Here is a 21333-nt window from a genome sequence, read left to right as displayed (position 1 = left end):
GAGTATATGGGTGGAAAAAAAGTTTAGAGTGTACTGTGTTTGCATCAACTCTTTCGTTAGAGTCTCCCATTTCAATTGTGAACGGTGTACTTTTTCGTCAGAATTTCCGTTCATAATTGTTAACTGTGTTGTTTCCTTATTCATTTCTGACTCGAAACCTTCGTAGAAACTGTCTACTTTCTCGTCATCGTAGCTGCCTGTTGGTGCATAGGCTTGTACTATTATTGACCTGTATCGCATGCTTAGTTTTATCAGAACGACTCTTACTCTTTGAAGACTGAGAAATACTTCAACATTTCCTACTGTGGCTCTGTGTATCAAAAAATGGCTGCGGATTAGCTCAACTAACCTTGGATATGCGAAGCAAAAGGTTGGCTTGGTCCGGTTGAGTCTTGGTTTCGCTTGGTTACATCTTTGATTTAGCTGCATTGCCGACCACGTCTCAAAGCTGTTCGGTTCTGTGCAACACTCACAGAAGGAGGCCGGGCGAACGCGGCGTTCATTTATTGCGAACGTACGGTTCCTCTTCGCCGGGCGTGAGACGAATCACATAGCCCGAAACGACCCAGCGCCGCATGCATGTGAAGCTGCGGGGTTGGTTGGCTGCCTCGGCAGCAGCGGCGGTGGCGACAACTGTAGGCGCCCGCAGGCGACAACGCGTGCTCGGCGAATCACGCGATACGCTTTGATTGGTGTGTCGCCGGGGGGTGTGTCTCCGGGCAAGAGGTCATTTGCGCATCTTCCACAAAATCGCTGGACAAAAGTAGTAAAGCGTTGCTTTAAAATGCCATCCCGTGCTCTTGGTTTTTGTGAGGCCCCCGAGAGCACCGAATATGCTCGCTACTCAGTTGTATGAAGCTTTCTCCTGTAGTTATGACATTACTTACGCTAATTCCCCCTCCTGGAGATGCAGGTTCAAACGAGACAACAAAGGATGAAAAACGCTTTTGGTTTTACTAATGGATCCCACGATCCCTAGCACGGTTAACTTCCGTACCGCATTAAGCGATGCCGTTGTTGGCAAGCAATAATAAATATGACGTTTTTCTCTTCCACTCACTTCCCGCTATGCTCGTGGCGGCAGCGACAAACTCACAAAAGAGTGCAGAGCAAGCCGGGACCTTATGTTTGACTTCGCTTGATCTTTCCCATCTTTCGGAAAGCCTGATTTCATTGTCTTGCTTTTTCGTAGTAAATAGTAAAAGCTAGTGAGAAAAGTCCTTTTGACGCCATCCTCAGATTACCTGACCAAGGAGAGTCGGTCTTCGCGCCTCCCCTTTTTATACCACCATAGCTCTTCTGTTTGGAACTAGGTTAAGGGAAAAATGTAGTAATTAGCATAAATGTAAGTTGAGGCCCCTGCGGGCCCGGAGTGTACTAGTTGCTCTAATGAGTGTGTCGTTTGGACGTTAGCGGTTGTTATATTATATATGAGCCAAAGTGTAAGTATAGGTATGGTAGGCCTGTGCATGCACCGGCTTGCGGGATTTGACTGTGACTGCACCGCAACGGTAAATGCTTTAACCAAATCGAAACAGTAACAAACCTTCCGCCTTCGGCGAGACACCATGTTTCATAATTGCTAACTGTGGTTTGGGTCTTTCAAAATATGCGTTAAGAGAAAGGTCCTATTATATGTTTATTATATATTTACGTGTACCTACCTGGGTTTTGGATAAAAAAATACTTAGACAAGCTAGAACAATGGCGTTCCACAATGTACGTGGGGTATTCTGTTCGGGAAAGTGCATGGGGAGGAGGTGCCTGTTTTCACGTTGTGTACACTTTCTTGTCACTGCTAAAAGCCTTTATGATGTCGTAGGAACTGATTTGTGAAATTCGGCACGGCCGGGGAAAGCCAAGTACAGAAATAGGACAGTTCGGTTGTAAAGGCTGATTTGTAACCGGCTCGTTAATAATGTTAAGAAAACTGTTTTAGTTCCGTTTCACTCCCCCCCCCCCCCCCCAAAAACCCTATTTCCAGTCTCTAATTTATACATCAACGCAGATTGGATTCCCTCTACTTATCAAGTGCGTTTTTTTGCTATAATTGTGAATTGCCATCTAGAATTTCATTACCATGTAAATTCAATTTGTAGAAAGTTTTCATATGAAATGCAGGCCCTGCTCAGTTCGCGATTCTACTTTCATATAAACACATAGTAACTATGAATTATGCGTTTATTCACCGCCATTTGAATTATTGTATATTGCCTTGGGGCAGCGCGTATTGTAATCATCTCTGGCCTCTCCAAAACCTCCAAAAACAAGGTTTATTTATCATTAGTTTTTCTTCCAGTCTATCCTCTTCTACTCCTCTCTTCATTGAACTTGCGATCTTACCCATCTCCTGTGATTGCCAGCTAAATATTGGCACTTTGTTCTTCAAAGTATTGCGTTGTGGACACGTGATATCTATTTTCCCTCCTAGCACTATCTCTAACCCAAACTCCCCTAGGTTCTCCTCTCGCGACAACTTCCTACTTCCCAAAGTAAAAACTAACTTCGGTAAAAAAACTATTCCCTTCTCGTGCTCGCACTTCTAAAATACCTTAAAAGCCAGGACATTAAAACTTCTCATTCTGTTATACCCTTAAAAAAACTGAAACTTTACCTATTGTCTTCTTTACTATAATGTGACGCGTCTAATTTCGTTTTTTTTTCCTATTCTCACCGCTGATTTTTTTAATGTTTGTGCAATACTGTTTTCTAATCTGTTTACCAGTATATCCTTGTAATTTGTTCTATAATCATTTCTGTTAATTTGCATAGGAGGTCCCACTTGCGGTTTTCATAACCTTGGGTCCTCCACCTGTATATACTATCTACCCTTGTCATGTTAATTGCACTAAATTATTTAATTGAATTTTCAATTTCAAAGGCAACTTTAACTAAATTAGGATTTACTGCTTTGTGTGTAACCTGAAATAACGTGTGTCAATTTGTGATACGACGCTATTTCCTGTGTCTTTCGGGGGGTTTATGGGTTTCTAAAAATGTGCAATTTTTTTCATTCAGAAACGCTAAACTTCCTTGCGGGCCTTACATAGGGGTATAGATAACAACAAGATATCCCGTACATTTATGTTTTATGTTAACCCAACCTTCAAATGGTTCGTGCAAAAAAAGATTAAAAATGTTAGCCGTGTAAACTATAACAATGATAGTCTCCTTATGCTGTCGTTAGGTACGAAAGACTTGAATTTCATGTCGATGTAAGTAGCAAATTTGACAGTTGTTGACTTTCTTTTGGTCGTTTCCTGTGAGGATCGAATATTTTTCACTACTTTTGTGAATGACAGGGAAAATGGCACTTTTTATTATTACTCTTTTTTACAAGCGGTAACTGAAGGACCGGTCAGGTATGAGAACGTAAGTAAAGGAGGCGAGAGTGTGTACATCCTCTTGTGTGTCGCCATGGTAATTGCGAAAAGTCCGCAGGGACAAGACAGCCTCTTTTGGATGCGCCCTGCCCGGAGGAAGCGATGTACACGGCTGCAGGGCCTCGATTTTCGGCGGGCAATGGGCTCTTCTCTGCGCCGGGAGCCCCGAGCACTCCCACAGCATGTTGTGCATTGTGGGCCTTGTTGGCGTATTAAAAATAAGTTACGGCACGGTAGTGCGAAGGTACCAACAGAAAAAAAAAACGTTTTGTTTATTGTGGCACTTTCTTACATATGGAAATACAGCGATGAGTATGTTGCTTACGTTCACACATATGTACATCACACACAGGCTCCGTACCTAGTCCTTTCACACTCGAAGAACATTGCGCAAAGATTACAAAGAGGAACTGGAATAAACTGACACTCAATTCTGACCAATAAACTGCCTGAAAATAATGGTTGTAGGGAAATCAAAATGTCGAGCCGTGAGTATGTACGCCATATATATTTACAAGCTTTGTATATTCATATATATATATATATATATTTATATATATATGGGGCTTGCGGGAGGCTGTTCAAATAAGGTTCCGTCTGTAGGCGGGAGTTCTCGATTTGCCCATCCCAATGCCTTTTCGGGCTGTCACCCGTCAGTCACATTTTTGAGACAAGGGGCCGTATTCTGAGTCCCCTTCCTTCACAACATTTGCTCCTTGCACTCAGCTGAGAGGAGGGTTGCGCAAGGCTTATGCACGGGGAAATCGATTTCAAAGATGTCCTCCTCTGGAGGCTCAATTGGAGGAAAGATTCAGAATACCGGGGTAGGTGTTCATTACGTGACACGTGAGTGGGCGCGCCTGTAAATGGAGCAACCTGCTTTCAGGCTCCTTCCGCTCGGAGTTGCATCGGCGAACCGATATTCAGCACAGTGACCATTTAAGCAATACGGCTCGTTCAGCTCGCATTGAGCACGTGGAAAGTCTCTTGCGTGTATTTGAAGGCGTATTCACAAAGACTCGATAGGCAGCGCTTGACAGGTTGTCACTGACTTGTAAACAAAAGTTCAGTATTCCGTAAAAACACATACTGCTAGCGCTGTCGCTGTGGCATCTATGTGGTTTTCTCGTTCGACTGTTCCGTGCTTGGGGATGCGTTTCGGTGGCAAATTGTGTATTAGCAGAATTAAAATGTAAATATTTCATATCACCTTAAGGAATATAAATTACTTTTAAATTGTGGACGGCCCTTAGGAACCAATACACACAAGGTGAATGCTTCAAAATGACTGATATGTTACTAAGATATTTGATCTGGTTTCTGTTTTCAGCTTGATGGTTGCATCACGGTTTTTCCCTAAGACCTACGATATGCTTCAGGAGTGCATGAGCTTATCAGAATTATGAAAGCATATCATTTGCGGTATATCACGTCTCCTCGACGGGCTGCATGGCTTCATTCTCCCATAATTTCTTATTAATCTGGGCACTTCAGCTTACAATCAATCACATCATATATTCCGTATGCATTATGCCGTTGAGAAGCTAGATGTCCACATCTAAACTTACACACTCGGCGGTGCAGCTACACGACCCCTTGCTTAGACCCTTAAAAATAGAACGTTTGAGCTTATTTTTGAACAACACATTCAATGTCACAGAACCAAAAAATTTATGATGGTTTCTGTAACTCCTTGGAAGTTTCGGTTTTTTTTTACAGGTGTACTTTAGTGCTAGCGTATATTAAATGGGAGGTTCTGTTTATCAGAATATTTAATGAGTGTACTTTGAGTGTTCTCGAAAAAGTTCCATATGTCGTGGGACTACGTACAAGCTTACTTCTCGGAAATTATCCCCAACAGCTTTACCTGCGCTCTGGGCATTTGTGTTTCCTTTTTTTATCTCGTTTTCATGAAATACTTTGCATACTGCACTTGAGGGCTGAGCAGTACTGCTTCTGTAACAGTGAAAGCCATAGCGGCCACATTGCAAACATATGTCCATGAATGAAGCGTTGAAAGTCTAGCCCAGTTTGCCGGCGATAATGGCCAGTGGCTCGATGAAGCCCTTGTCGCGAGCTTTGTGGTCGTTTTTGGTGGATAGTGGGGCAAGACTTTCACACGCGCCCGTGCCCTTCTTGTACTTGCTGCAGGCAAGGTTGAGCACCTCTCCGAACACGTGCTCGATGATCTCATTGAAGAACTTGGTTGAAGCCGGCAGATTGCAGTTGGTCGTCAATGCCTTCTCGGCGCAGTCCACGAAGTCGTGGTAGTAGCTGTGAATATAAACAAAGGAACATATAAAGAATTGACCGTGCCAACAGAATTCTGCACTTTTTGTTGAGGAAAACAAGGCCCCTTTCTTAAAAGAAAGAGGGGAAAACCGCGAAGCTTTCTGCTATGCAACTTCACGGAAAGTCAAAGTTGATAATATGAGCCGCTGCGGCCGTGTTGGAATGTCGCCTTGGGATGGAAGTTGGCTTCATAAGCGAGGGAACCCGGATCGGTTCAGACCACGGGAAGCTTTCTCTTCGTGACGTGCTGGATGTGCCTTCGCTTATCTTCATCATCATTTTATGATACCCATTGTGTAACATTGGCTTTCGTGCATTGGGTATGGCGTGAAAGTGAACGTCATGAGGGAGCATGCAAAGATTCGCTTTAAAACTTAGTTACAATGTCTGATGCTGGTATACTAAACCCGAGCAAGTGGCGTGAATACTTCTTCACAATAACATTTGGTTTGGTGGAGGTTCAGGGTTCTTTCAGTAAGCAATACAGAAGCTAGCACGCCGTGGATAGGTAAAACGAGGAAAAAGCATACGTTACTAATGTAATGGTTGGTGTACAAGATCTGTACATTTAGTGAAGTTTTTGGGACAAAAATTGCATCCCTTCCTATACTGTGAAAATATGTCACTAGCGAAGTTGCTTTCCTTTATAATTACATTTGAATATGTATGCCACGACTTACTATACTGGTCGAACAAACCCGCATATACCTAACTTCCTGAAAAGTAAACTTAAATTGTTTGTTCTGTAACTTTACGATAATTTCTTTGAAACTAGGGTTACACCCGCTGTCTGTAGCCATACTCGCTACATAGGCAGCCGCGTATTGACAGAAAGGGAGAATTTCGTAACCCCTACAAGTTCCCTGTTAGCTAACTAATCTTGACTAGTAATGAAGCTTGGCGTGATGATAGTCGTCTCAGGCGCAAATTTGAGTAGTTCTTTTTTACGAGATACCACAGTTAGATGTTCTACTGCTGGGCATTTTACAGTCGCTCTGCTGCGACGGTGGGTGATGCTTTTTTACGCGACCAGATAGATCCATACAATGTTGGTTTGAACAGAGTGGAGGAGCTTTCGAATAACAAATGGGAGGTTCTCGCAAGACTTCCTCGGGTCAGGATGTAGCAGGTATTCAGGACCATTTCAGGAACAATTGTTGGCCCTTCTTTATCCTTAATGAGCGTTTTCTTCAACATTTACAACACACAAGAATACAGTGTACACTTCGTAGGCATTTCGCAATTTCTATTGTCCGCACACTGTTGGTTTGTGACTGGAGGGAAACCGCAAAATATTGTTAAAATAGTTCTGTCTGACGTTCCCCAAGTAAGCTAGTTTTGTCTATCCCTTTGATATCCATTTGATAGGTACTTTGAATAAACACGCTTTACGGAGGTTGCGCATGGTTTTGTTGGAAGTGGTCCAGAAATTGACAAAACCAGTAACTTGCCCTATGTGTTTTCTTCGAGTGAATCCTGCAACTAACATGAGAGACCTTCTCTATGGCGAGGCATCAGCACTAACGCGTTTAATGTTTATGGATGTGCATACTTTTCGACTCATCAGTTTAAATCTAAGTTATCTACCAATAAAGGCAATGCCCGTGTGTACGAGATTTCGGCGCACGTTAAAGATCCCCAGGTGGTCAAAATTCATCCGGAGCCCTCCACTACGGCGCGCCTCATCGCCTGCGTTGCGTCGGCGCGTTAAACCCCACAATCAATCAATCAATCAATCAATTACCAATGAAGGCAACCTCCGGTAACCGATATTTTCATTATATCACTAGTTATAGCAAATATGGGTAGAAATCCCCTATACTACGGGGATATGTCGCGGACTGTGGGGAAATATACTTAATATAAGTGCCCTTCCGCGACTTTTCCAGCAATGCAATAGCCGTTCCCCTACGAGCATTTCGATATTTCGCATCCTTCAAGAATGCTGCGCACGTGAACGCAGGTATTCCTGCCTACTGAAGAAATCACTTAAACACCCTAAGCGCGTCAACATATGAAAAACTGAACAAAATATGTTGTTTTCCTTGACACCAGGGGTTTCGTATGTAGGTGTGAATTACTAATGTTGAAAGACTTGTTCAAGGGGCACTCACCAACAAGAGTATGGAATCTGCTGGCGGTCGGGCGCTCCGGAGGCACGGTGCAGGGAAACGAACATTGCCTTCATACAGGTTTGCACACTCGGGCCGGCCTTGTTGATACACTTGATGCTGTCAAGATACTCTGCAGGGGTGAAAACAGCAGACTTTATTATTTGCAAAATATAAACAGGCCCATGAGTATGAAGCACCCCCCGAAGAAGGCGTTCTAAATAATGTTGAAAGGATGACACCGCTAAATGTTTCCGCATACGCGTTTTCCACGGTCTATTTTACCACTAGTTGAAATAAAACGTGGGAAACACTTGTTGTACCGGCTGTGATTCCGCTGGTGGAAAATAAAGCTACACCTGACATTGCAATATCGTCAATTAAACTCCATTAAATGAACTTTGCGCTCAAGGGTAAAAGCATCCCAAGATAGACAATGAAACCAAAGGAGACACCACGAATCTACTGTTGGCACTGTCAACAAAATCTTTTATGGCTTACTCTTAGCCTATTGCATGGGTGACGAAAATTAGAACGGTTACGAATAGTTAAAAATTCTATGTTTACTGACCAGAATATTTGCCGCAACAACCCTGGCTGGACATATTCAGGCCGGGAACTTTAAAGCGAATATAAATAAAAGCTTACGTTTTTAGAAAACTTGCCTTGCGCTGTTTTTTTTTTGCGCTGTGTCAAGTGCGACTTTTACAGTGACGGCACAGCAATAATAAATAGTCAACGTGAAGATTTTCTTCCGGATGCTACCACTCGCTATGAGGTACACCATGGAATAACGCTTAGAACTAATTTTGGCCAACAAAGGATGCCTTGGGCACGTGACCTGCATGTATTTATTTTAAAATCCTTCTAAAAATGGATGACGGGGAGCTTCCAATCAAGAAATTCCTGCTCAGCAGCGTAAAACACCAGCGTTAAAATTAACGTAACCACCTCTCAAAAGTTCTGATTAAAATTTAGTAATGAAGTCGTTCTACTTTCGAGGAACCAGATGCAATATTGTTCGTGCGCTCGCCTTAGCAAACATTCGTAGATTTGAGCACGCTTCAAGTTTTGTAGACTCTGTGCTGTGACTTGAACATTTTAATGGAAAATTAGTAAGAAACGCACCCGAAAATGAATACCTGAAATAGGTTTGCTCCCACACCACTGTATACTATAGCTGCTATGTTGATTCACTGCGCGCAACGTGGAAGCCTGTGCATGAACCTTCCGCTATGAGACGGAGCAGACATAAGAAAGCTTAGAGCCAAGCACTATAAACGGCAGTTGTGTCACTGTTGCGTACGGACGGGGCATGTGTACAGTGAGCTTCGAAATAGATATGAAACAGGAGTTAGGCATTGTGCTAAAGGTCGCTTCAGTGTAGCGACGAGCCACACGGGAGTCAGAGAGTTGTAGTCGTGGCTGTGAGCGCAGTGTTCAGCAGAACCTTACGCTGGCCCCCTGATTACCCGGCACACCGGCGCAAAGTCACAATTACCAGCAGCACAAAAAAGAAACAAAGCACCCAGCGTCGTTCAATTCAATATTCATGCTTTGGTATCCAAAACTCATAAGGTAATGAGGTGCCCGAGGATTCTTTTGTCCAGCCTGCACGGTAGTGGTTGTGAAAGTTAAGAGAAATAAGTTATAACTTCGTATAGAAGAAAGCATACCCTTATGCCTGGGGCTGGTGGTGTTGCACACACTATTGTACTCGTCAAGGGCGGCGCGGACCATGAGCAATACGACGCCCTTGGGAAGACCATCCAGGCACTTGGTGCCGAAGCCTTCGGCGCACTTCAGCTGGCCAACGAAGAGCCTGCAATAAGGGTTGAGAAAAAAAATAAAAATAAAGTGGTTTTAAACACTACGGTTTTAAAGAGCTGCGATATTTTTCCTTCTTTATTGAAGAAGCTCCAAATTCCTTTTTCTTGCACGCAGCCACGCTATCGGTAAATGACAAGGTAAGCTTGAAGAAACCGAACAAAAGAAATATAAATATAGTTTGAAGTAACTAAAGTGAGGGAAATAAGAATGTAGTCTATTTTGTTTAGTTCGTTTATTATTGGTTTCGATAACTCGGTGCTGAGCAAAACATTCTTTATAATGAAACATCCTTTAACTCTCAAATTTTCTTAATTCTAATTGTTTCTGTGATAGAGTTGCACGACCTCTGAATGCGCCTTGCTAAGAACGACTGATCTGGTCGCGTTCTGTGAATGGAAAAGACAGAATATTGGAGTGCTGTGTAAGAAAAGGTTTCTCACTAATAGCACTCTGGCTGAAAAAGAGATTGCCAGTGTCCACCAAAACGAAGTTTGGGGAAATGAACCAGACGTCCCTTCATGCCATAGCCTTACGCGACTTCAAAACAACGCTTATGCAACCGTATTAGAAAAAACAAAATTTAGATCATAAGTTCAGAGCAACTGGAAGCACGCACTGTTTTATTCTCCCTGTCGTGTCGAATTCGCACAAAGTGGAAGGCGCGTCACAAGCACTTGGGTACACGGAGTGCCACCCGCATTTTACTTGCTGTTTTTGCAAATAGAACTCTTGAAGTGGAATTCTTTCCGCTTGAATTTTAAATTCGGTTACTGAGGAGAAAATGGATGATTTCGATGTGTACAGTATTGTAGACAGGTGATGTTAGCGGTAGAGGTGGTGAATCTATTCTGAAAGATGATCAACCCCCCAGGAATTTTTGACGCTCCGAGAACTTCATACTTTAAGCATGACAGAAGCGGACGGAACTCATTGGTAGATGCTTTCATCCTGGAGGGGACGTATATGGGCTGTTGGTGACGATGATGATGACTATCATAATTCATTTACTCACTTGCACTGATCCTCAAGGCCTTTGGGAGATTCGGCAAGCTTCGGCGACAAGAAATAGGGTACAAAGTCCGTGCCGCACTTTTCGCCTTCCGCGGCCGTGCATCCCTTGACATCCTTGAAGATGGCAGCGCTGGAGACACCTGCGCATGAAGTCATTAAAAGTTGAAACATACCACTAAAGAGTTACTTTCGCGTCTCTGCGGGCTCGCTCTCCGCAAACATTTTGTTAAATCTGCGTGTTATAGGCGCACATTCCGCTACAAGGTTATTTTTATAGGGTGGAGGCCTGAGTGGTTATTTCGTGACAAGTTCTTTTGTTGCGAGATAACCAAAGTGTCCTCCGCCATTCAGTAAAAGTAGTTTCCTTTGCAAATATAGGAAACTTACAAAGTCAAGCAATCAGAATGTGGCACAGGTGCTTTTAGTTTTGAAGTGGTTCTGGTTAACTACCGTACTTTCCATTTTTTTTAAAAAGTGCTCGCTAAGCGTCGCTGCGTTTTCGCTACAAAAATGTATGTTGTTGTGCAATATTGCGCTGATGTACGTGTATAGAACTGCGACTCTTCTATTTAATTTTCATTCGCACCCTAAGACAACATTATTTATTTGCACGAAAACTAAGGTAAATACAATCATTGTAGGCTAACTGAAACCAGCCCGTGACCTCTCTTAAGCCTGAAGTAGTGAATGGCTAGACTCTCTGAAGGCTACCACACGCCAGCAAACGTGTGTTAAACCATGCTTTTGAAAACGGCTAAATCAATAATTGAGGCAGTAAAGAAGTTCAAATAATAAATCGCAAAATTTCTCAGTAAATTAGGGCGCAAACACTCGGAAAGTCGGCCACCAAACATCAAAGCCAACTTCGTCAAGATGAAGATGGTGAAGACGTAGAGCTTTTCTTCCACAGAACCTGAGTCAAAGTCGAAGTCAAAAGAACAAACTGGTTCGACAGTGTCGTAATGGCGCGACGGGAAAGACGTCGGGTTCGTACCGCGAAGGACCCAGGATCGATTCTGACCTCGGGAAGCGCTTTTTTTTCATTGAGGCAGTGATGTGCTTTTATGGAAACCCACTGCATAAGTTTGCTTTCCTACAGTGCCTTTTGGGCGTAAGGATGGTGATTTTCGATGTTTATTTTGGGCTTTGAAGACATTGGCTTTCAACCAGAGAAAGCGTCGCCTCTCGACCATCTTTAATGTCACCCGCGATCATCATCATTGCCAGAAAAATTTGCTGTTCTTCCGTCCAGTTTGTGGTGAATGTCGCAATCAGTGAGGCATTGGTAGCTTCGCCTTAAAATCCCCACCCTTAGGCTGAAACTCAGCGCAGTATTACACACCGACAGAGTATCCTCTACCCACAGCGCGGTGCTGGACAAACCTTTGAAACCAGGAATTTCGCTTTCTGGGCTGCAACCACGTTAAGAAAAACGAGCCTGATTTATTTAAGGCCGAAAAATGACTCAAATGAAACAGATATTGCTTGTTTCCGCTCCTCTAATGAGTTTAGATCAGTCTGCTCTATATTTTCTGCGTGAAAATTGCGTTCGTTGTAAAGATCAAGTCAAGCCGAAACTGTGCCCATGAAACGCGGGAGCAGCCACTACTGCCCTGGTTACCTCCTGGTTTACGCCGTACGTAGATTACAGTCGCTGGTTAAAATTCAAAGAAATGTACAAACGATGGCCCACCATTCCAGACAATTTTGCAAACACCTTTTTTTCGCCTAAATAAGTCTCATTATTTAGGGCTGATCTGGAATTCTCCTCAAGCGCCTGCTACATGACAATGACGAGCGTTGTAAAACATTTCCAAAATAAATCCACACATCGAATACGTCGTTCTGGCGCATTTTGATTCCACCTCGCATTTTTAAAATATATTTAAAGACTGCTAAAAAGTAAAAAAGGTGTTTCACTTGAAACTTCCTATGAGAAGCGGAGAAGCCACGCCTGTACTTTATTTCACTGGAACAATGCTGTGCGGTGTAAGAACTATTAAATTTATTTTATTTTTACCCATTGTTTCTGTTGGCGTTTTTGTAAACATTCAATTGTAGATTTTCGCTTTTAATAATTAACATTTTCTGTTTATAAAACCACGAGATTATAATTACCCGTTCATCCTATTGAAATAATTTCATACCAGAAGGTATTGTGTCCCATTTTATACGGGCGGGAAGAGAGAAACGAGCTTGTTCGGATGTTTTCTCAAATTGTCCAATGATAGCCGATATAAAATTCGCCGAATTGATATGTTTCACAGTAAAGCAGCCAAATAGCCAAACCAGTGCGTGTTTCGCGAGCAGGGAAGTATTGTCTCTGCTCCGGCAGTCGCAATAAGTTCTGCGCCTCACACTGTCACATTTGAACGTTGCCTTCTTCCGGCGGTGCAACCTATTCCTAGGCTTGTTTCCGCCGCAGACCGCAAATCGAGTCTCAAACAATACAGTAATTTCTTTGACGCTTTCTGTAGAACAATATCAATAATAGCTACACTTGGGGAGAGATGACAGCAGGCATTACGCCAAGGTTCACCATTAAGAGAAGGAAGACACCTACGATTATTTACATCTTTTGACAAAGAAACACAATATTCCGGAAATGAATCCCCAATTCGGTTACAAACTTTTTGCCAAGTCACCCGTGTGTTCTTTCGAAAGCATCCTGTCTTATATTTTGCGTTCCCCTTTTCTTATTGTTTGCTTACGGGGTGACCGGTGTGTAGGATGCGAAGGACGATAGCGACGGGTAATTAAACTCTCGGCGGAACCCTCAACCGCCACGACACGCTGCCGTGCACACGTCTTCAAGGTTAAGCTGCGCTGGTGAAGGCGGTTTGCGAACAGAGGCGATATCATCAGCGCTGGCATTTTGGCACAAACCTGTGTCCCCATTGCGTTATGGCTGGAATCGAGAACCACCTCACGCGCTAGCATTTGGAACGTCCTTGAAGTCGGACGTCTTGTTTCTCACGTTGATTACTAGATAATATAAGGTCATCATATTCAAGGCCGCACATCACAAGAAAATACATTTCTAGGGTCGTGGCGTGTATCGCATGGCCAGGTCGTATAGGCTATTGGAACGAAACTTTGCTACTAGCATAATGCTACAGACGACTAGGTTTGATATTTTTGTCTAAAAACACTGAGCTGATGGGTCCTTTTTACAGTTTCCAACTGTACGCTATGGTGTCCAGCAGGCATAACGTGAAGCAACATTGTGACAGATTGGATTGCTATGGGTCAGTAATAATGTCTGGGGGAGTACTTAAGTGCAAAGAGGAAAATGCCTTTTACCTGCATGATAATCCCTAATTTGCCCAGTTACGATGTTTGATTTTAATATTGCCACAAAAATAAATTATTTTAAAAACAAAAAAAAAAATCAATACGAGTCTTCTTATATATCGTCACGGCGTTTCATTATGGCTATTGGTATACAAATGTAGCTTTTATGCTGTTGGTGGCCAGCCAAGCCTGGCCACTATCGGACGTCACCGGAAACAAAAAATGACAACAATAAAGCAAACCTAATATAAATAAAAAATAGCAAACGTCTACGTAACCTGATCAGCCTCCCGCGATCACCTAAAATACTAAATGGCCACAACCAAAAGCACCGATTCAACAGTAAAAGGTAAATTTTGAAAAATCGCCTGTCTGCACGTAAATAAGCCACCTGTGCAATTAAAAAGAATAATCAAGGAAATGTAAAAGAAATCTGAATATGACTCCCCAAAATCGCAAATTTCCTTCTCATCCCGCAGCCTTACGCGATTCGGTAAAATATAAGGAACAAAGGAAAAAAATGTGCATATATAAACACGTTCCGCAATCCTATAAATGGAACGCGATGTTACACGCCGCGGTGGCTCAGTGGCTAAGGCGTCGTGCTGCTGAGCCCAAGGACGCGGGTTCGATGCCCGGCCGCATCAGCCGCTCTTCTGATTGAGACTAAAACTGAAAACGCCAGTGTCTTGATATTTTGGCGTACCCTTAAGATTCCCATGGGGTCAAAATTAATCCGGTAACCGTCCACGACGGCGTGCCTCATCGACTGCGTAGCGTCTGGGCGTTAAACCTCCAAATCAATCAAAATAAATCAGAAACGCATTTAACAAAAATGGCGAAGGTGCCGTAAGAATGTGTATAAACTGGTGGAAGATGATAATAATGTCTGAATTTTTTTTTTGGGGGGGGGGCATAGTATTTGACGCAGCTGATGTTCGAAACGAGGTAGTTCGTTTCTTTTTTTTAACGGGGAAACAGCGCTTCAAACGAGGACAGCGAAGAAGAAGACAGAGACACTAGCGCTGACTATCAACTGAGCAATATTTTATTGCTTGCGGAAATATAAAGGAAGAATACAATGACATCACATGCGTGAAAAAGTTGATAGTCAGTTGATAGTCAGCGCTAGTGTCTGTGTCTTCTTCTTCGCTGTCCTCGTTTAAAGCGCTGTTTCCCAGTTTAAATATGAACCAACTAGCCCAAACCCAAACTTTAGTTGTAGTTTGTTTCCCTAAGCATTCTTTGTGCTTTCGCTGATATCATTTGGTTAAAAAAATACGTCAACCTGGTGACATCCACAAATGACATTATGAGCGTAATTTAAAGCGCTCTGCCTTCTGTCGAAATATTTTGTTGCAAAAGTGCAGTCAAACTTGTGTACCTTGCAAGAGACTACCGGAAGCAGCACCTATACAAATATGCTATGCGCCACTGCAGCTTCTGTTTAATGGTTTGCGCCAAACTAACGAAGCCAAGGCAATTTTGTTTAAGGTTTATATCCACATTTTCGCGAAGAGATAGAAAAGTATACTTTCCTACATGCGCCATCTATTAAGACGAGAACAATCAAATCTTGGTCTTTCTTTGCCACTTTTCCTTTTCGAGTACAAACGCGCTGTTACGCAGGGTGACTGTTATTCGCTGTTAGTCTGGTGACATGGGTGGGAAAATTCTAGTGCAAGACAAATTTAGATATACTAGAAATATTGTATACGGGTTTTGAGCGTGGTTTTCCGCGGACGCTTAGAATGATGTAGTCGTAGGGCTATCACACTAAATGCAGAGGTCTTAATGCAGTTTGCCTAGACAACCTTTTCTTTACCCGCCTTTTATATTCTCTGTACGCATTATCTTGCTTTGTTTCTCCGCAAAGAATATCAGTATATTCGTGTGCTGTTAGCCTCTTTAAACGTTATCTTCATCTTTCTATTTGTTGTCGTAGTTTTGAAACTGGGAAAATCATTTTACATTATAAGGCTTAGTTTTTCGGTGTGACCGCTTGAAGGTGGCTTGCACCAAACGCGTCGAACCGCTAATGGTCTTGCACTGATATCGTGCACGTGTTCGCCTTCGCATTCATCAAGTCTAGTAAATACTCACATACCCTCACATTGCCACTGTAAGACTAAACATGAAGTTCGTCAATTGCTCGCTACGACCTCTCCATTCTTGCATAAACAATACTTGGCGTGTGGCGGAAGCGGCGAATCTCAGACGCCGTGTTCACTCTTTCCTAAGTACCCTCCGTCACGACACTAGCTATAGCCATAAGGAAGCTGCAAGGTAATTGAAGGATGGGCGCTTGGCGTGGCAAGCGCACGCTTACGGCCAACTTGGCCCTAGTGCGGGGGCGTAAGAGTATCGGTTTATTAACCTTGTGGTGCACGAAACTTCGGCACGTGGCGAGAAAGGAACCGAGGTTGTTTTGATGAAGCCCCTCGCAACTCACGCAACCTCCGCGAAAGCACCGTGTTTACGAACTACTGGCCAGGTTGATTTTCGCGAGCTTGATAAAAAGTTCGCGTCTCTTGCCTCATGTTGAAACGAGAAAGAACGTCACGACAGCGGTATACCGTAATTGGTTGGACTTCAGCGAGAGCCGTGTTTTTTGGCCTTTTAATAAATTACCAGATCAAAATTCTCGAAACGATGGAGTTTCATTGCACAATCGCATGACTCTGCATCTACTTGACAACGACCCTAAACTGTTATAAAATTCAAATCAAAGAATGACACCTTGGGAAGATGTCATGCGTTTTACACGGGGGTGTTAAAACCGGATTCCGGGCTCTTTCCGCGGTGGGCGTTGGTGGAAATGCCGCCCTTCGCTCGGCTTCACGGTCCACTGCCTTTGCTATGCCATTTGCCGCTTCGACTGACCTCTTTCAAATGCACGTCTGAGGAACTAAAAAACACCACTGTAAGTAGGCAATGTTGGCACCAGCAGGCCGCACCTTCTACCACCACCCGGTTCTGTCAAAAGAAGTCCGAGCTAGTGAATTTGAAGTGTCAGATTGCCATCTGCGTTCAAATCAAAGAGTAATGCTTGCGCTTGTATCTTTGTTATATTGTTTAGGACCTTACGCTGTTCTCCACACCATGACAGCACAGTACCTGGCAGTTGACCAGAGCTCAGCTGCTTTTAAGAAAATTTGAAATTCTTAAACTTCGTGCCCCTTTTCTGTTTTCAAAACGGCCGTTTCTCAGAACTTCCCGAAAGAAGTCTGCAGAGAGTACGGTATTATTGAAGTCTTCAAGCAACAGAAAAGGGAAGTAAGATTATAAATTTATAAGCTTTGACACGCGTTCGCATCCAAAAGTACCCTTTTTAAGGACCGTCTCTAATAAAGCGGTATTTTAAACCTTCCTATTTGTGGGTTCTTGTCGAATAGCATATTTCAAACCCACAAATGCCCCAGCGGCTTGGAAAACTAACAGGGCTTTAAAGAAAGAACATCACAGGATAGGTTGCCGACAAAACTGTTCGCTAACATTGGATGAGCTGTTTGGTTTCGATTACATCATCGTATACATTGTTCAGCTCATCCTGGCACGAGGGTGGCTGGCCGGGATTGGTTTACGGTATAACAAAAATATCAACACCACAAAATTAAAACGGTCAAAATGGAATGCTTAATACTAATAGTTCTCTTTCATACTCCAGGGCAGCTAAGGATCAGCGCAGAATCGCAGAGCTCTTTGCACCAATATACGTAACAATAAACAAAATGAGACGTTACAAATATATTGCACCAGTAAAAAATAACGGCTCATATCGATAATTCATTTTTATTTTATTCAAAAAAGATTATGCTGTTTTTTTTAAAAATGACTCATTACGTCGGTGTTTATTTCTGTAGTTTTCTTGTCATTTTTAGGTAGGTAGCAGCTCGTCTCCAAGCACCGCTCACAAACTGGTTACGAAGGTACGTACTGCCGCCTTGGACTAAGTGTATAAATTATGAAGCGAAATCGGACTCCTTGCTTGATCGCTTGGACGCTTCTGGTCCTAGTATCTGTTTTTGCCCGTCGCCGTAAAAACTTGCAGGTTGTTTTTACGTCCGCGATGAAAAATATTCAGTCAGCCACCAAAGCCAACTATCGGATCGAAATCATAACTGCACTGAAGCATGTCACTCTGAAAGCATCGATGCTGCCTTTGTTATTAAGATTTCAAGTCAATATGCTTCAATAAAAATCTGTCGCTCCTTTTCCGGGTGCACTTAGGTCGTGCGCAATGCAGTTTGAGACAACCGTTATTTGAAGTACAACCATTTCAAATGTTAAGTTTGTACGTGTTGAAAAATCTGCTTTAAAATAACAGGGCACGGTATTTTTCTACACACATGTGGTTTTACTGTGGTATTTACCGGGGGCATTTACGGATTGACGGTGAATACCTCTGGTATTTAAAAAGAAACTTCTAAACAAAGTCAACAAAACGCCGGGTTGCAACCATCATGAGGGAGAGTTCATTTCATGGGGCAGCGATTCCAGTTTTCGGCTTGCTAGCCCGTGTTGAAAAATCTGCTTTAAAATGAAAGGGCACGGTATTTTTCTACACACATGTGGTTTTGCTGTGGTATTTACCGGGGGTATTTACGGATTGACGGTGAATACCTCTGGTATTTAAAAAGAAACTTCTAAACAAAGTCAACAAAACGCCGGGTTGCAACCATCATGAGGGAAAGTTTATTTCATGGGGCAGCGATTCCAGTTTTCGGCTTGTTAGCCCGTGTGGAAAAATCTGCTTTAAAATAACAGGGCACGGTATTTTTCTACACACATGTGGTTTTACTGTGGTATTTACCGGGGGTATTTACGGATTGACGGTGAATACCTCTGGTATTTAAAGAGAAACTTCTAAACAAAGTCAGCAAAACGCCGGTTTGCAACCATCATGAGGGAAAATTTTTTTTCATGGGGCAGCGATTCCAGTTTCGGTTTGTTAGCCCCTTTCCCGCGACTAAAAAATGTAAGTGCAACGACCAGGAAATTTGCATTTTGTGCGCTGCACTCTTCCAAACTGGCTAATTTTATTTTGCATATATAAGCGTACTTTAAAAAACTGAAGTCAGAATTTTTACGGAAATATAAAGGACTTGCCAAGTACAACTAGTGACAACACTGTAGTGCATACCACCGAAATAGTGACTACTTTCAGCAGGAGATTTTTACTGGTTTTACACTGTGCATGAAGGAATAATAAACTCCAACAATGACGCCCTTTGAAGGAGATAAGACTGGTTTGGGTCCACCATTCTTGATCGCCTAGCTAGCCTTACTTTGCCAAGGTACTGAAACGATAGACATTGGGAAATGGCATGCTGAAAGCACGAGAAATCACAGCCGCGTTTGGGAAGATAGCGCTTTAAGTGAATTTGGAAGTAGGGTAATCCTCAAACGATAGGTGCAGCAAAAGTTGTAAAGACGAAAGGAATTCAAATATTCTCACATTTGGACATGTTTCCATTTAAAACGTACTAAAACAAGTTGATTTCTTTTTGGGAACTGCGTCAGTATCCCATCACTTTTCCTCATTAAAGGTAATGTGACTGTTGAAAGGGGTTTTGAGGTAGACACCTCTCACAAATTTGAACCAGTTTCTTAACTCTATGAAGGCCCTTGATAAAGCCGGGCAGTTGCAATTTATCAGTGTTGAGTAGAATTGCTCAAGAGGCTTGATTTTTCTACTTGGGGAATCTCGGAATTAGGCATTGTTAGCAGTGCAGAGTAAAATTTACGTTAGGATTTGCATTAACAAGCAGTAGCCTTACTATGAATTCATCTGCTAGAAGGACGTAATTACAGAAATCAAATTGTGTAGAAATCCGTGAATTTAGGCAATTTATGGAAGCTATAAGCAGGATTTATTGCGATTGATCTTTGTTTCATGTTGTGGTCTGAAATCATTTTCTGCGCTGAATAAGCATTTTTTTCGAAATAAAGAAGGAATTTCCCGATGTTCCTGAATACTAGAAAACAACTTCCATAAGCAAAGATGTGTTAACGCTATTAAAAAATACTCTCGAAATCACCGCGACAGTTCTTGTGTATACGGCACTATATACAATACTTTCCCCATTTTTTTTTAACATTTTGAAATTTTAGTTTTTACACGACGTTTGAGAAGAATCTATGAATACAACTGCCAAACGCAATGCTGCTGTGCGCATCCACTTATCTGAGAAAATAATGTTTCAAAGTGCCTGTAGCTCCCCAGTGTACGAAAATACCTTGCCGGGAAGAGAACCTAGTCTCTGATTTACAAAGCGGAGGAGCTTCGGACCATCGAGTAAGGTAACGGAAACATAAATAAGTGTTAACCCGAATAACGTAGCACAATGTTGCTAAATTTTGGCATTGGCTCTCGCAGTGGCCGGCTGAGATGTACAAAGTACAAAGCTATCTGGGCTCCATTGACAGTGCGTGAAATGGTTTTTGACACTCACCTCCAACTGCGCAGCCAAGGGCGACGCACAACACCACGAGAGGACGGTTCATCTTGACGCTGTTCAGTGTGGACTGCAAGTCGCTCAGCTGTTGCTGCGGCTGGCGCTCGCCATTTATTGGATTGGCCGTCCGCCATGGCATAACCGGTCATCAAGGCACGCACGCACAATCAAAGAAAAACACACAAACAAAGATAACTCTCTCACACTTGTAATCAGTGTATTAAACCCCCGCAAGCGTAAGGGCTGTCGCGGGAATAAACATGCACACCCTCGCCTACAACGATGAAGAGAAGAGCAAGCCGCATGATCGAAGGAAGGAGGTGAAAGGACCGTCGTTACCGACAACCTACTCCTCCTTTCTGCGCCATGAAACGTGTTTACTCCAAGGACACATAACCCGAGGGGAGCTTTTTTCAACGCACTAAAGGGTAGCCGCCTTCATCCCCCTCGTCCCGCGTCCATTCACTGCAGAACATCTCGATTCATAGCCTCAAATAATTGCTCAGATGACATTGGGCTGAGAAGTAAGAAAGCAATACAGAACTGCACTTGACCTATCCTCTTATAAGAAATAAATTTTATAAATGCACAAAGGCCGAGAACAGGACTTCCTAAAGAAACCACCTCTGGTTGATCACGAGTCGTGTATATTTTCTGTTTCGATTTTGGATGGTACTGTGATGGATGACCAGCAGGTCGCTGCGGGTATTGTAACGCTTAAGAGGCTAAAACTGCATGGTGCGCGATATTCTTTGAAACCACTGCCGGAAGGAGCCCTTGAATTTTACGATGAGTACATTTTCGAAAGAGACATATCTAAAGGCTGTAATCTGCTAAAAATAGTGGTGCATAGATGCTTTTTGCAAGAAATCAAAGACACGGAATGAGGACAAGGTATTGTTGCGTGCATCTTGCTTTGAGGGTAAGAAGCAGTGAGAATAAAAAAAAAGCCTG

General features: G+C 42.8%; 1 protein-coding gene across 1 annotated transcript; it reads right to left on the bottom strand.

The window, feature by feature from the left end:
- Positions 1 to 3628: 3628 nt before the first annotated feature.
- Positions 3629 to 20533, bottom strand: LOC144150016 (uncharacterized). Its single transcript, XM_077681790.1, has 5 exons — positions 20377 to 20533; positions 10629 to 10767; positions 9463 to 9608; positions 7790 to 7919; positions 3629 to 5657 (listed from the first exon to the last, which is right to left on the bottom strand). The coding sequence occupies exons 1-5, from the start codon at positions 20516 to 20518 to the stop codon at positions 5405 to 5407; spliced, it is 810 nt and encodes a 269-aa protein (XP_077537916.1). The 5' UTR covers positions 20519 to 20533; the 3' UTR covers positions 3629 to 5404.
- Between the last annotated feature and the right edge of the window lie 800 nt (positions 20534 to 21333).

This window comes from Haemaphysalis longicornis, unplaced genomic scaffold (genome assembly GCF_048455015.1).
Source record: "Haemaphysalis longicornis isolate Haplotype H1 unplaced genomic scaffold, Haemaphysalis longicornis Haplotype H1 scaffold_8, whole genome shotgun sequence".
Taxonomy (NCBI): Eukaryota; Metazoa; Arthropoda; class Arachnida; order Ixodida; family Ixodidae; genus Haemaphysalis; species Haemaphysalis longicornis.
The sequence above is the reverse complement of the archived record's forward strand: the minus strand, read 5'-3'. Positions and strand labels throughout refer to the sequence as shown.

Coding starts and splice junctions, on each gene's coding strand:
- LOC144150016 (XM_077681790.1), bottom strand. CDS start 20,518: ATGCCATGGCGGACGGCCAATCCAATAAATGGCGAGCGCCAGCCGCAG. Junction 9,609..10,628: donor GGCCTTGAGGATCAGTGCAA/GTGAGTAAATGA, acceptor CCCTTATTGCAG/GCTCTTCGTTGGCCAGCTGA. Junction 5,658..7,789: donor CAGATTCCATACTCTTGTTG/GTGAGTGCCCCT, acceptor TTATATTCACAG/CTACTACCACGACTTCGTGG.